Here is a 16870-nt window from a genome sequence, read left to right on the forward strand (position 1 = left end):
AATCCTCCCCTTCCTTAATCTGTAGTTTCCATCCATTACTGATGCCCTTTCTAATTACTGTGGGGGTAATGATGTCTGATTGCTGAGTGCCAGGCTTCAGGGTCTTCTGTGTGGAATATGATGTTACTGACCTCTCCATTCCTGTATAGGTCTGAGTACAGGGTTTCTGGACTGTCCTTCAGGAGCCTGATCTTTATGTTTCTTCTTTAGGATCTCATTGGTAGCTTTGGATGGGTATGTTATAGGGACTGATTCTGTCATTTTTCAAATATTCTGACAGTTGCTAGCAGTTTGTTGTGTTGTTGTTGTTGTTGTGTTTTATGAATGTTTATATCTACTGCAGTCAGCCCTTATATTGTAGCTTAATTAAATCACCGTTTTTGGGCAAATCTTTCTCCAGAACAAAGGTGGTTGATTGTTGATTGTAGATATTTTGTGTACTCACTCGGAGTTCCTCTTTTCCTCTCTCTCTCGTGGTAGTTGTGGGACCTTTAAGCCTTCTGTCAGTTGGTTGTCTGCTAGTTGTCTTCTGCAGATTTTTTCTTGGTTGACTCAATGTTCTTTTGTAGTTAATATGTTGCAGAAGGTCTTAATTTATATAATTTTATAAAAACTGATTGTCTGTCTTGTCTTAAAAAAAACAACATTTAAAAGCAAAAAATCAGGAGCTCATTTTCATGCTGCTGCTGCTGTTGAAAGTTCTCTCTCTCTCTGTCTCTCTCTCTCTGTCTCTGTCTCTCTCTCTCTCTTTCTCGAAATGAAATACCGTCACTCTCTCTAATTGGTCCTGCTGCAGTGTTGTGCGCTGGGTTTGTGTTTCTGCAGATCTGACTTCAGGAAACTCAACACCAGCCTGGAAATGAAATACCGTCACTCTCTCTAATTGGTCCTGCTGCAGTCTGAAGTTCACGTGTCACACGTTTGTTCCAGTATTTTGCACACCATTTATTTTAGTGCCATTTACATACTATTATAGTTTTAGTAGTATTTTGAATTAGCTTTTATTTTTATATTTTCACATTTAATTTTAGTTCCATTTTTTTGTAATTTTGTTGTGTACTATCGTCATTTGTAATAGTTTTAGGTTTATTTCAGTTTTAGTTTAAGTTCATTTTTAGTTTCTATTTATTTCCAGTTAGTGATTTTAATGCTTCAGCATTTCTCATTTTCTCGTTTTTTCCTTCTAATATTTATATTTTATTTTATTTCAGTAAATGTATAAAAGTTTGACATCATGCACAGACATGTTTATTTTACAAACCATTTATTATTTATTAATATAATATTATAGTTTCTAGTAATCTTTTGAATTAGCTTTTATTATTTTCATTTTATTTTATTTTTTTTGTTATGTGACATTTTTTATTAGTTTTTTTATTATTAAATATTACTATTTATATGAATTATTGTTATTTTTTTCAGTGTTGGTTTTAGCTTAGCTTTATTTCCATTTCAGTTTATTTTTTTATTTTAATTTTATGTGCTTTTGACATTTTTATTAGTTTTTATTAAATATTACTATTTAATTATATTAATTAAAATTAATTTATTTTGTTTAAATTTTTATGTATTTCCAGTCATTTTAATGCTTCAGCGTAAACTTATTTTAGTAAGCTGCCAAGACAGCATTTCTCATTTTCTTTTTAAGTTTTTCATCTAATATTAATATTTTATTTCAGCTTTATTTAAATTAAATGTGACATTATCCACAGACTTGATTGAGTTTCTTAGTATTTTTGTCTTGTTTTTCAGTGTAAAGATCCAATCATTCTTGTTTTCTGAAAAACTGATCAAAATGTAGTTTTTGCTTAAAACAAGAAACGAATGTCTTGTAGTGGGGGCTTGTTTTCCCGTTTGTGACTGAAGCTGCATGATCAGGTGATCACGTGCCGCTGGTTTGTGTGCAGGGTGCGAACGCTCTGGTGACGTACTCCATCATCAGCGGCGCAGACGACAGCTTCCGCATCGACCCCGAGTCCGGCGAGCTGACCAACACCCGGCGTCTGGACCGCGAGCGCAGATCCGAGTACTCGCTGCTGGTTCGAGCCGATGACGGCCAGCAGTCCTCCGACGTCCGGCTCAACATCACCGTCAGCGACGTCAACGATCACACGCCACACTTCTCCCGCGCCGTCTACTCCTTCGACATCCCCGAGGACACCAGCGCAGGTACCTCTCCATCACCATCACCTGCAGGCACAACTACTGAACACATTCTCTTTTTAAAAACCCTGCTTCTGCAGACCATGCTGCACTCTATTCAACCACAGAAATGAACCAGACAACGGCATTCTGGGAAATTAAGTGTAATTTGTATATTATTAAGTATATTAACTAAGTGCACATTTATATACGTGTAAGGCTGTACTGTATCTGTAAGGCCTATAATTAATACATTTCATGAATAAATTATGATTCATGTCTCTGGAATGCTTGATTGTGATTGGTCAGTGAATATTGTTGTACAATTACTAAGTTTCTGTGGTGGTTTTCCATCGAGGTTCGATCGTGGCGGCGATTCTGGCCAGCGACTCTGACTCGGGATCAAACGGTGAGATCACGTACTCTATAGAGGAGGATGATGAGGACGCCACCTTCCTCCTGAACCCCGTCACCGGCGTCTTCAACGTCACCCGAGCGCTGGACTACGAGTCTCAGCAGTACTTCATCCTGACGGCGCAGGCCCGGGACGGAGGCGGTCTGTCCAGCTCCGTACGGGTCTACTTCAATCTTCTGGACGTCAACGATAACCCGCCGCGCTTCAGCAGCTCGGTCTACAGCAGCTCGGTCCTGGAGAGCGTGAGTCCCGGAGCGAGCGTCCTGAGCCTGAGCGCCGCAGACGCCGACGACGGTGAGACCACGAGATCGCAGACACGTGTTTATGATCCTAATAACACAAGACAAGCCTGAAATATTCACTTGAAACTGGCCTGAGATTTTGAGTTACTTTTTCAATAATTAAATAACATATTCATAGGTACAAGTGTTTTATTATTATTATTATTATTTTAAATATATATTATTTATACATTCATGGTTACAAGTTTTGCATTTTGTATTATTTTTATTTTTTATTTTATTTTGATTTTAAATTTGTTTCTATTTTACTTTTTTATTATTTAATAGTTTTTCATCATCTTTCAAACCTCGGTTTCATTCACAGTTACTAGTTTTTTTATTTTGTTATTCAATTTTATTATGTTTATATTTGGTTGTATTTTATATTTGTATTTTAAAATTATTTATTGTAATTGTACTTTTTGATGTAATTATTAGTTGTTATTTTCTCAACTTGCAAACCACAGTTACATCTTTACAATATTATTTTGTTAATTTATTTTATGTAAATATTTTGTTGTATTTTATTTTTTAATTTTAATTTTAAATATATGCAATTATGCTTCCTTTTTAGTACTTTAATTCAAATTCAGGTTGATTAGTTAAGCTAGTTTATCTTTCAATTATCAAAAATATATATATATATTGTTTTTTGTTTGTTAATTTTCTGTTCTGAATGAAACACATACAAATAATTTACATTCTTTCAATTAAAAAAAACATTTTTTATTTTTTTATTTTCTATATTTTGCCCTTCTTTAATGATTTTAATGACATTAACACTTTTTTCTACAGCAATAAATTACTATTTATTGTATTAAATTAAATACATAAGATTTTTTTGCAGTAGTAATTTTCCACATGTTGCCACTTTTTGAATGATATGATTGACTTTTTGAATTTAACAATATTTATACTGTTTTCTACAACAGTAAATTACATTTATTTAATATCATAATTCAGTGTAATAATGTTGACCAATGCTAATATTATAGCATGAAATGCATTACTCTATTGAATGTAATTGTTTTTAAAAACATCACCTTTGTTCATTTAATATCAGCATATTTCAGTGTATTTTACACTCCTGCTAGTCTAGTAGAGACTGCGGTTTAGTACAAGCAGTGTTTGGGTGAATCTGACTAAATCATGTCTGGTTCATATCAAAATGAATAAAAGAAAAGAAGAGCGATATTTTGCACAAAGCATCTGTGCTGTTTTACAATCAAAGTCTGTTTAATAACCGACTAACAACACATTGCTCCGATGTTGAGATTCCCAAACTTTTTTGTCAGCCGAACTTATTTACTTGAATATTTAATATTTGGATTAATATTTAGTTGAATATTTTATATATATACATTCTTGATTATTGATTAATTTGCTCTGATGTTTCAATTATTTCACATTTGCGTGTTCACAGTTCTCTGATGACGAGAACATGCAAATGTCACCAGTTATTTTAGTATTATTTATATACTATTATCATTTTAAATAACGTTTTGAAAGTTTTTTTGTTTGTTAGTTTGTTTAATTTTAGTTTAATTTTTAGGTATGTGTTTTTTAATTATTTTTATGCGTTTGTATTTTTTTTAATATTTTTGTTATTTTTTTTTTTATTTATTTTTTTTCTATTTAGGCTTAATTCATGTTTATTTTATTTTAGTTTTAGTTTGTATGTATTTCCAGTTAGCAATTTTAGTTTAAGTCAGAGTTATTATATTTAACCAAAACTTAAATATATCCATTAAAGGCAACATTTCTCATTTTAATTCAGTTTAACTTGATATACTAAAATATCTAAAACTAAAATATATATTTTTTTACAAAAACTATATATATAAAAAAAAAACTACTAAAATAACAAATAAAATAAAATGAAAAGCTATAAAAATAAAATCTTATTCAAAATATTAATAAAAATTATAATGGTATTTAAGAGATACAAAAATAATGTTAAGTTTTTTTATTTAATATTTTTATTTTATTTCAGTTTATGTCTGTTAGTTTTAGTTCATAACAACCTTGACTGTCACAGGTTAAATACTTTTTTTTTCTTCTTGTAAACATTTTTCTTTAATGGTTTTTGTTTTACATCATTATTTAATTAATCATAACCCATATACACACACACACACACAAAAATCATTTTTAAGATATTCAGTTATTTGCAATAGTCATCTGTATTTTGCCACTTTTTTAAACATTTTTAACAGCGTTTCTGTTTTCTACCACAGCAGAGCTGCGACCCCTGATTAAATATAATAGCATTAGTGTTGTTTTCCAGGGCCGAATGCGGAGCTGCATTACAGCATCGCTTCAGGAGACCCGCAGTCACAGTTCACCATCACAAACACCGGCGTCTTACAGACCAGGAAAGCTCTGGACCGAGAGACGCAGTCATTTTACAACCTGGTCATCACCGTGAACGACCTGGCCCTGCCTCCCATGAGCCGCTTCACCAGCACCGCACAGGTGTCAATCATCCTTCTAGATGTCAACGACTGCCCCCCCACATTCACGTCTCAAACGACGGCGTATATTCAAGAGAACACGCCGGTGGATACGCTAGTGTTCAGAGCGCAAGCGAGCGACGCCGACAGCGGCCCCAACAGCTACGTGGAGTATTCCCTCAAAGGGCCGTTTGGGAATAAATTCAGCATCGGGAACATCGACGGCGGCGTGACTCTGGTGGGTGAACTGGACCGCGAGGAGATGGCCAATTACTCTCTGACCATCGTAGCCACGGATAAAGGCGAGCCGCCGCTTTCCTCCAGCATGGAGGTCACGATGATGGTGCTGGACGTGAACGACAACACGCCTAGCTTCTCGCAGAACATCTACGACATCGAGATCGAGGAGAACACGCTCAGCGGCACCGACGTCCTGCAGGTGTTCGCTAGCGACGCCGACGAGGGAACCAATGGCCAGATACGCTTCTCCATCGCCGGAGGGAACCTGAACTCGGACTTCCGGATCGACTCGGTGACGGGAGTGATTTCTGTGGCGAAGCTGCTGGATCGCGAGACGCGCTCGGCGTATTCTCTGCTGGTGCAGGCGGCGGATCGCGGCAGCAGTCCTCGAGTGGATCGTGCCACCGTTAACATCGTGCTTTTGGACGTTAATGACTTCACGCCTGTGTTTGAGCTCTCGCCGTACAGCGTCAGCGTACAGGAGAACTTAGCAAACCTGCCCAAGAACATCCTACAGGCAAGTGCTCCGCATTTACACCATCAAAACAATCATAAATACACCCACAGTCATGCATTTAGCTTATGGGTTTTTCCAAAGTGATTTATGAAAGAGGAACCAGTTGGAAATTGACATAAAACGCCTCTGAAGTCATATATTTGGGTCTTTTTGGGTCAGCTTCTTTATAATCGAGATTAGGAGAAACACTTTTTGGACAAATTTAAGCATTTATGAAACAAAATCTATGAAATGGAAGACAAAATATGTCCAAGAACATCTTACATTCAAGTGCACAACATTTATGTGATTTAAAAAAAATCTTTTAAATACATTTAGAATCATGCATTTAACAGACGCTTTTTTTCCAAAGTGACTCATGAAAGAGGAACAAGTCAGAAGAGTGAGAGTTTTCATAAACAGCTTCTGAAGTCAGATATTTGGGTGTTTAGTGCATTTTAGACATCATAAAATGTTGAAAATCAAATCCAATTTTCAAAACAACTTTTTGTGTAATCATGATTGGGAGATTCATATTCCAATCGAGATCAGGCCAATAAATTTAAGTATTTATGAAACTATATCAATGAAATGGAAGGCCAAAAATGTCCACTCTGTTAAGGAAAAGTGAACGAGTTTAAAATGACTAATGATATGAGGTCATGATCTTTACCAAGGACACAGAAGCCACTAAACACCAGGAATAACCCAGTTACGACTGGGAAACTCAGAAACCCAGTTTTTAATTTGTCTGGACACAAACTATGTCTTAAGTTTTATTCCTTTTCCCCACAACATTTGCATCGCTTCCTCTTGCTGTTACAGTCATGTGTATTTACGTAACTCAATAACCATTTGATGCATAGTGTATGTATTTCACACAGCATTTAACTAGATTGTGTGGTGAATGTTTATATGGTTGTGAACGAATATGATGTTACGATTTATTCAAAAGCTTTTGGAGATTATAAATCCAGTATCTAAACATATGCAATACCTTTTGGCTCTGATGAGATTTAATAGGCAAGAATAAACCCTGTGTCTGATGCGAGAACGTCATAATTACGACTTTAGTGGGTAATTTCTGATAGCATTAGTTCATCTCATTAGATTGGGCAGCTTTGGTTCTACATCATTTATCATTTTTGCTTGAACATACAGAAATGCGAGACAGTTTCCAGCACAAAGCGCAATCTTGTTTGGAAATGTAACTGGAATGGCTCGCGGCTGGAATGATAAATGCTGGGCGTGAATTGGGCTCCGGCTTCAAGAGCAGGGTGACAGAGAGTAAGTGCAGAAAGTAATATGCCACGGCTAAATGACATAATGAGGGTGGTCTCCAATGTCCGAGTCAAAACAAACCTCACCTGAGCGGGAAATGAGCTGGAGTCACGGCTCCGTCAGGTGCGCCAGCGCCAGAGTCTCATGCAAACCAACACTGAACCCAGCCGAGGCATTCCACAGACCTGAAACACAGAACGAGAGCCAGCCAGTCCACATCCAATCAGAACTGTTAACTACCAGCTAACATTTAAATTATAAAACTGTGCTGGGAATATTGTTTTGGCATGTTTCATACAACATTCTACTAACTTTCATTTTCACCCAAAGTATAACATTATCGTAAGAACGTCAAAATGCCCAGTTTTCTTGCAATTATAATGTTATTTAAAGGTTACAGAAACATTTCTCACAACATTCATCAAGTACAAATAACATAACGATGTTTCAAGAATATTGATCTCAGAATGTTTTCTCCCAACATTATGAGAATCAAATATTAACTAGATAAAAAAAAGTTTGTCAAGACAAACTTTAGGTTGGCTTAAGAAAGCCTATCCTGAAAGTTTAAAGCAGTTGTAAAAGCCTGAAGTTTGACAATTTTTATAGATTAGATGTTGATAACATGTTTCTAGCATGATTAGCATGTTTTTTAATATGGTTGGCCTGTTACTAGCATATTGTTGACATGATTAACAAGTTACTAGCATGTTGGTAGTATATTGCTAGCATGATTAGCATGCTACTAATATGCCGCTAGCATGATAACAAGTAACTAGCATGTTGCTAGCATTAGTAGCAAGTAACTAGCATGTAGTTAACATGACTAACAAGTTAGTAGCATGTCGCTAGCATGATTAACAAGTTATTAACATGTTCATAACATGTTGCTATCATGATTAACATGTTGCTAGCATGATTAGCAAGTTCTAACATGTTGTTAGCATTTTTCTAACATGATTAGCATGCTACTAACATGCCGCTAGCATGATTAACAAGTAACTAGCATGTTGCTATCATTATTAACAAGTACTAGCATCAAGTTAATAACAACTAAACAAGCAACAATAAATTCAACAACAATGTTGCTAGCATTAGTAGCAAGTAACTAGCATGTCGCTAGCATGATTAACAAGTTATTAACATTTTCCTAACATGTTGCTATCATGATTAACATGTTGTTAGCATGTTGCTATCATGATTAGCATAAGATTACTAGGCATGTCACGCTAGCATTTTTCTAGCATGATTAGCAAGTTAGCATTTAGCAACAGTTCCTAACATGTTTCTAGCTGATTAGCATTACTAGCAGGTCCGATTATTTATCGTTTGTTTTTACACCGTTATTTAAACGGTTACAGAAACATGTCTGTGCAAAATAATTTCTACAGACTTTTGATGCTGATCTCAGCATGTTTTCTCAAACATCATGAGAATCAGATATTATAGCAAGTTTATGCAAGTGGACAGTACTAGCATGTTTGTCTAGCATTTATATGATTCTAGCAAATGATTGAGCATGGAGCTTAGCATGATCCTCAGCAAAGTGTGATGACTTTAAGAGGACGAGTGTCCCTACCACTGCATGATTAGCAGGGAGTGAATCTTGTAAATCTATATCATGTGAAAATGGGCGATTAATGGTTATTATTTTCAGATATAAAAGTGTTTTTAATCAGGTTTTTTTGAGCAGTTTCCAGAGTCCAACTATTCACGCATTTATTGTGCCACAACGATTTGCTTGGTTACTTCTCAGAATGTTCTCTCAACATCACAACAACAACATAAACACATTCAGAATATAACACCAACATCATAATGATAACCAAACATCATGAGATTTTTTCTGCTGTCAGATATTATAAATTAAAAAATTCCTGATATGATAAAATTCCATAGACAGCGTAATTTAAGGTAAGGTTTCACACGGGTCTTAATTGCTAATAAAATGGTTATTCTGTTAACAAATAAAGTTGGAGCAATGATATGGATAATTAAAAAACAGTATTCTTCCGCCAAACAATGTAGTTCCTCAGAAACAAGTTGTGGTTCCAACAAAGTGGTTGCCGAGCAACACACAGAAGTAAACAAAGGTGTATGTTTGTAGAGTAATTTACAACAGCTTTGAACACGTCTCAGCCAATCAGAATAAAGCACCGGAACTCTCCGTTTTATAACGTGGTCTTGACTTTATCTGTGTGGATCCTAAAGGAGGTTTGTGTTGTGTGGCAGGTGCTGGCCCGTGATGATGATCTGGGCTCTAACGGTCAGATCAGCTACTCCCTGAGCAGCGGGAACGAGGCGGGAGCGTTCAGCCTCACATCCGGCGGTCAGCTGAGCCTGATCCGAACGCTGGACCGGGAAACTCAGGACAAATACACACTCATCGTCACGGCGCACGACGCAGGTAAGAGCGGCTCCACTGCATGCTTCTCATCCGTGATGCAAACCAATCACAGAAACCTCACTTCCATTAATCCAGCACTAGCTCTACATGCTTTCCATGATTGTGTGTGGGACACAACAAAAACAAAACATCAAACTAACACCCCAACACCCCAAGATTCCAAAACCCAAAACAAAATACAAAAATTTCTACTCTAACCCTACTCATCATTTCCGTCTTGTTTTCCAGCACAGATATCTAAACATCCTTAAATCAGGATGCATTTAGTGGAGATGCAGAATAACTCAATAAGAGGAAAATGATATTAAGTCCTATAAAATATTACATTTATTTTTCAACACTATTGACAGATGTTTTGTCTTGTTTTAATCATAAACTCACTTAACTTTGAGACGTTTTTCAGAAAGCGGGACTTACCAACAGGGAAGATTTCCACAACTTTCACTATTAAAAACTTAATTTATTAATATTTGATATACATTCTCATAATGTTGAGAAAAAAAACATTCTTAGAACAACATTCTTGAAACATGCTTAAGATGTTATTTGTACTTAAATGTTTTTTTTTTTTGTAACCTTTAAATAACGTTATAATCACATCAAGAAACCTGTACATTTTAACGTTCACAGAATATTAAAAATAAAAGTTCAAATAACATTATATTTTGGGGGAAAATAAAGTTAGTGAAATGTTGCAAGAAACATTTTTGTAGAATGTTCACGACAAGAAACATTTTAACATTTCAGAAACATCTCAAAACAATGTTCCCACAACGTTTTTATAACCTACAATTGTTACCGGTGTCACACATTCTCCTGCTCAAGTAAATGTATCTTGATTTAAGAATAGATATTTACAGTAGATATCTGTACTAGAAAATCTTTTTTTTGCAGTGTGGTTGTCAGAATTTGGGTGCTGTTACTGTGTGAGAAAACATGCCTGGCTTTTATTTCAGTCTTGATTTTAATTTTTATAAGAGTTCAAACAGATTTGTAAGAAGAGTTTGTGTGTTGTGTGCATGCTCTGTGGTTTTGTGTGTAGAGTTTACAGAAAAAGAGCCATGGTTTTAAAAAAACTAATGTGCGAGAAACCATGCCTTGGTTTTAAAGGGGTCATATGATGCTTTTTTAAAGATCATATTTATTTTAACAAAAAAAATATACTTGACGTTAATTAACAAAAAAAAAACAAATTATCAAACAAATACACATAAATTAATGTACTCCATCCACTCCCTCCCAAACAAACACCTCGTTTTCTACAAAGTCCCTCCTTCTGACAAGCACAGTCTGCTCTGATTGGCCAGCTGACCCAGTGCATTATGATTGGCCAAACACTGCAAGCACTTGTTGGAAATGTAACGCCCCTTTCCATAATTGTGAGCTCCATCTTTCAAAATAAATGTAAAGACAGTTAATAATGTCCTTAGTTTTAACATCAGTTCAATCCTGAAAGGAGAACAGAGTCAGTGACAGACACAGTGATGAAGCTCGTATGTGTTTGCAGTACACAAGACACGGACGGTTAAGACCGCTGAGTCCACTGTGATGTGACCCTGACTCTCTCTCTCACACACACACACACACATACAAAACTCTGCATTTGAACAGTCAACAGAAAATACTTTAATAACAAAACATACTTACAGTACAGTATCTGATTCCGAAGCGCCAGATTGTCGTAGCAAAGTCAGAATGACCTCCTCTGGTTCACGAAACGGTCGTCCATAAAATGCATTGCTGTTCTGTTGTAAGAAATCTTAAAGCTTCCTAAATGCATCTACTTTCAGAAGAACAAATAAAGTGCTTTTACTTTGGTCTAGATACACACACATCTCCCTGACATGATGCTTCAACACTAACTGTGTTACTGAAACCACACCTTCTTTCTTTGCGTGAACATTTGGGCAGCATTACACAAATATTTCCACACAGTGATGTAGAGATGTGGGGTGTGTTAGAACGAGCCTTTTCAGGGGCGTGGCAGAGTCTTAACTTTTATAAAGAATATCTCTTTGGATTTGAGACTTAAATCTTTGCAACTTCAGAGATTTTCTTCATGCACCAAGAGCTTGTAACACTCCAAAGAGAAAGGAAAACTTGAAATCGCATCATATGACCCTTTAATTCGGTCTTGATTTTGGGATGAAATATGACTCGGAGAAGTTTCACCCATATATAAGTAACTTTGTAGTAAATATTTCTGCAGTTGAACTTCAGTTGCTCTGGAGCTGATGTTAATCTGTGTGTTGTTTGGAAAGCCTTTTTCCTGGTGTGTGTGTGTGTGTGTGTGTGTGTGTGTGTGTGTGTGTGTGTGTGTGTGTGTGTGTGTGTGTGTGTGTGTGTTCTGGTTAACTCCAGTTCTCTGGTCTCTGGTTAACCCGTCTCGGCCGTCTGGTGCCTTTCGTCCATTCCTCCGAGGTCACGTGACCTGCTGTAATGACAGGGATTTGCTCTGGACACCGGCGAGAACTTTTGACAATAAATACTGTCCCGTATCTGCCAAGAGCAGGAAACGGCTCTGGAGCGCCGAGAGACAGTCAAACCATGACTGATGTTTTGGCCCGGACACAATCTGCAGACGTTTTTCACATTTTCTACACCGGTTTCACTAGTAAATCTGCTGCAGTCGGGTTTAAACGTGATCAGATGTGTTCAAACGTGATCAAATGTGCTCAATTACACATACAACAAAGAAAATTAACAAAATTAACCCTTCACTCCTTAAAAAAATGAAAAAAATGGTTTTAGCTGGTCTGAAATGTCCTCAAAACTCCCTCTCTAAATCCAGCAAAACCAGACCAAGAAACCAGTTTACAGACAGTATAAAACCAGTTTAGGGCACCTTATGATTCCACCTATTCCACCAATCCCCAGAATCATAAACATCATACAACAAAATCACAAATAAAGCGTGATTAATGCTGCAAATGTCTACTCCAAAAATCTCCAAACTCTCCCAAAAAACTCCAAAGACCACAAAAACAACCCCCAAAAAGAAACGAACTCCCTAAACGCCGCAGAAAGAGCTCATTGTGTGCTGATAGTGAAATATGGAGCCGGAGCCGTCTGAAACGCTTTCCTGGAGCGGCCCAATGATTTTCCCATTCCTGGCTTTCCAGCAGATTTGTGATTCAGATCAGAGTGGTTTCATTGACACGTTCAGCAGACGGCGGTGGAGGAAGCCATTATTCCTCTTATGGCTTTGTTCACTGTGTCAACTTTAATAATCAGCTTTAGTTCTGGTTATTAAAGCTCATCCTATGGAAGCTTGATTCTGCCACAGAATAAAAAAAAAACTGTAAAAAAGGCAATTGCAAGTTTTTATCTCACAGTTCTGACCTTTTCTCAGAAGAGTGAGAAATACAGCCAGAATTGTGAGATAAAAAGTTGCAATTACCTTGTTTATTTAATTTTTTTATTATGTTGCGGAAACAAAAGAAAAAGTCAGAATTACGAGACGTAAAGTCAGAATTCTGGCTTTGCAAGTTTATATCTCATAATTCTGACTTTTTTTCCACAGAATCATGAGAAAAAAAAGAGATAAAGAATTGAGATAAATTACCTTTTTATTTATTTTTATTTTTATTTTATTTTGAATCCTACACTCAATCATTTAATTTTTCCTGTCACAAAGTTACAAAGGTCTTCAAGTTGTTTTTTTATGTGTGATTTCTTGTCAACAAATTCTTCCTGTTTTCCAGTTTGCACGATTTTAAAGTATAATATTCCATAACATTGTTACATTAATGTTAACATGATGAAATATGTTCAAAATAAATAATTAAATAAATATTTTTAAATATAATTTTATTGTAATTTTACTTTATTTAATTTTTTTATTTATTTATTTTTTTCATCAGTTTACAAACTCTAGTTTGGTGAACCTGGTTGTGGTTCATTCTTTGTCTTGCATCTGTGCATGTACAGTATCATGTACAGTATCATGTACAGTATCATGTACAGTATCATGTGAAAGCTACTGTACTGTTTCCAGCTTCACTTGTTCATGTCAGGAACTGAAGTATTAGACATAATAAGTGATGTGCTCAGACAGGCCTCTGGTTAAAGTCTGGCGGCTGGATTTCTGGGAGTTTTAGGGTGTCTCCGTAAATTTGTTTCTGTCACACTTTACCGAGCTCTTCTGAAATGAACGCCACTCTCTACTTCTTAATTTTCCACTTCTATCGTCTCAACCTTTAACTTCTCGCTTTTCTTTGTCCCTAGAAGTCTCCACAATATCTTTCCATATGATCTCTGTCTCTGAAGGAAAGCTGGCAGCGCTGGGAGAGATCTTGGCAGGCCGGAGTCATTATTTGGAAATGTGTGTTTTTCTGTGGAGTGTGGCGGAGAGGCCAGCAGTAAAAAGGTGCTTTACGAGAGAGAGAGAGAGAGAGAGAGAGAGAGAATCGAGGGCTTATTCTGCGTGTCGAGGAAAGATGTTGGCAGAGTTTCTGAGGAAAAACATGGAAAAACATTGACAGATAACCAACAGAGAGAGAGAGAGAGAGAGTGAGAGAGTGAGAGAGAGAGAGAGAGAGAGAGAGAGAGAGTGACGGGAGAGAGGAGACAGAGAGAGAGTGAGAGAGTGAGTAAGAGAGAGAGAGAGAGAGTGAGTGAGAGAGAGAGCGAGAGAGAGAGAGAGATCTTTAACATCTCAGTTGTTTCTCCGCAGCAGCAGAGAAATGTAATCTCACACGAGTCTCATCTAGAGTTTTACTGTAGGTTTCAGCACAGTGTGCTCAGTCTCTGACTCATTTATAGAGAGCTGAGACTCATCGTTATCATCGTTAACTAAAACTATAACCATAAAAAAACTAAAACGATTGAAATCAAAGGATAAAACCCTTAAACTTATTTTGTATCAGCTAGTTGCCAATGCATCATTTATCATTAAATTCATTCAATTACAATTAATACAAACTAAACTAAACTAAATAATTCAACTAATTAAAGCTTTTGACATATTTAAAAAATAACAATAATAAAAATGATAGATCATAAAATAAAATCAAAATCAATAAAATCTATAGCAGTATCTCAGTGACTCTCCTGGGCTGGGAATGAGCCTCATCTGAGCAATAACACTTTCAGTGGTCTCCATCGTTCACCGGAGCTGTGCTTTCACATTAACAGACAGAACTCCTCTTCACTAACAGAAATACCAGTGTCCATCTCAGCAACTAACACAACACACCACACACACACATAACACACTCTCTCACACACACAGACACTGCGCCCACACACACACACCACACACACACCACACACACAATGACACACTCACACACACACACACATGACACCACACACACACACACACACACCACACACATGACACACTCACACACTCACAATGACACACTCACACACAACACACTCAATAATGACACACTCACACACACTCACACACTCACACACACGTGCAAGAATACACACTCACACACACACACACAGTCACAATTGACACAATCTCTACCACACACACAGAACAGACACACACACACACACACACACACACACACACACAATAACACTCTCTCACACACACACACACACACACACCCACACACACACACACACACAATGACACAATGGCACACTCACACAACAGACAATACAAAGACACACACACATCACACGCACACACACACACACCACACACACACTCACAATGACACACTCTCTCACACACACACACACACTGTCACAAGACACACACAACACACACACATGGCACACACACCACAATGACACACAACAACACACACACACACACACACACACCACTCACACACACACACACACACACACACACACACACACAATGACCGCACGCACCACAACACTAATGCACACACACGCACACACACACACGATGACACACACACACACACGCACACACACACACACACCCACACACACACACACACAATGCACACACAATGACACACACACACACACACCATATGTACTAAATGCACTTTAAATCATACTCAAGTTTTTAATACTCTAATCAACATGGGCATGGACAAATATGCTTTTTGCAAATGCATGTTTATAACTAGTGAAACCATACTCAACATAGAGCTAGAAGACCAGACATGTTTCAAAGGTCATAGATGTTTTTCTAAGAACTTGTTCATATCTATTAGACAAATTAAAAAAAGAATATACTTCATACATTTACATTTTCACAGGGCAGTTCACTTCTTCTGAAAATGCACATTTATTATTTATTATTTAATTTTTTTTTTTGCCTCTCTCTGCCCATATACTGTATTTTGATGCAGCTAAATTCTCAAAAAAAACCTGTTTTCATTTATATATTTTACTGTTTCTGACAACAGAATGAATATGAAATAGTGACCAGCTCTCCCTTCCAAAACATTAATCTGCACAAAACTCCTGATAATCTGATGAAATCAAATACACATACAGTAAGATAAAAACAACAGCTGTGCTGTGATTTTGGCTACACTTGCATGTAAAATTAGAGAAGCAACATCATATATGTTTGAACTGAAAGAGCATTGCTCGTCTGAACACAGCAGACGCACAGAGAAAAAGCAAAGACCGCGCGCAGCAATAACGGCCAGTCTCAGAAACTAAACAGGCCTAAGGTTTGGGCAAACCCTAAAGATTTGTCGCTGGGTGCTTTTTTGAAGAAAGAAAAAGTCGCTAAAGGGGTCTGCAAAGGTGCTAAGCTGGCAACACTGTGCATCTACAGGCCATGGGTCAAACAGAAAATGTGCGCGCCATGCTGCGTTGATCATGCATTAATAAAATTAGTGCCGTTAAAATGAATTTGCATTAACGCCTTATTAACGCGTTAATTTTGACAGCCCTGAAACATAACCAACACGTCGTCTAAAGAAGAAACGACAAATGTATTCATTACACGGTTTGACGGACAGATGGACGGGTTTGGGTCTGAGTTCTGGAAGTGTTTAAAGCCGGATTCAGTGCCAGCAGGAGACAGAAAAGCTTTAAACGGACCTCCAGTCATTAACATAACATACCTTATCAACTCAAAGAAGATAAATAACAAACAAAACATATAAGCCACAGTGCCCTTTTTTTTTTTGTATATTAGATTGTTCTATAGGCTCATTCTAAGGGATTTGTGGCTCTTTAATAAATGTGACCAAA

General features: G+C 36.9%; 1 protein-coding gene across 1 annotated transcript in view; it reads left to right on the forward strand.

Moving 5' to 3' along the window:
* The window catches only part of LOC109101772 (protocadherin Fat 4-like), a 53928-nt gene that overhangs the window by 8682 nt on the left and 28376 nt on the right, over window positions 1-16870 (forward strand). Inside the window, exons 2-5 of the mRNA XM_042770478.1 lie at window positions 1908-2169; window positions 2501-2851; window positions 5126-6048; window positions 9541-9715. Coding sequence (XP_042626412.1) covers window positions 1908-2169; window positions 2501-2851; window positions 5126-6048; window positions 9541-9715 — 1711 coding nt within the window. The remainder of the gene's footprint in view (window positions 1-1907; window positions 2170-2500; window positions 2852-5125; window positions 6049-9540; window positions 9716-16870) is intronic.

This window comes from Cyprinus carpio, chromosome A14 (genome assembly GCF_018340385.1).
Source record: "Cyprinus carpio isolate SPL01 chromosome A14, ASM1834038v1, whole genome shotgun sequence".
NCBI lineage: Eukaryota > Metazoa > Chordata > Actinopteri > Cypriniformes > Cyprinidae > Cyprinus > Cyprinus carpio.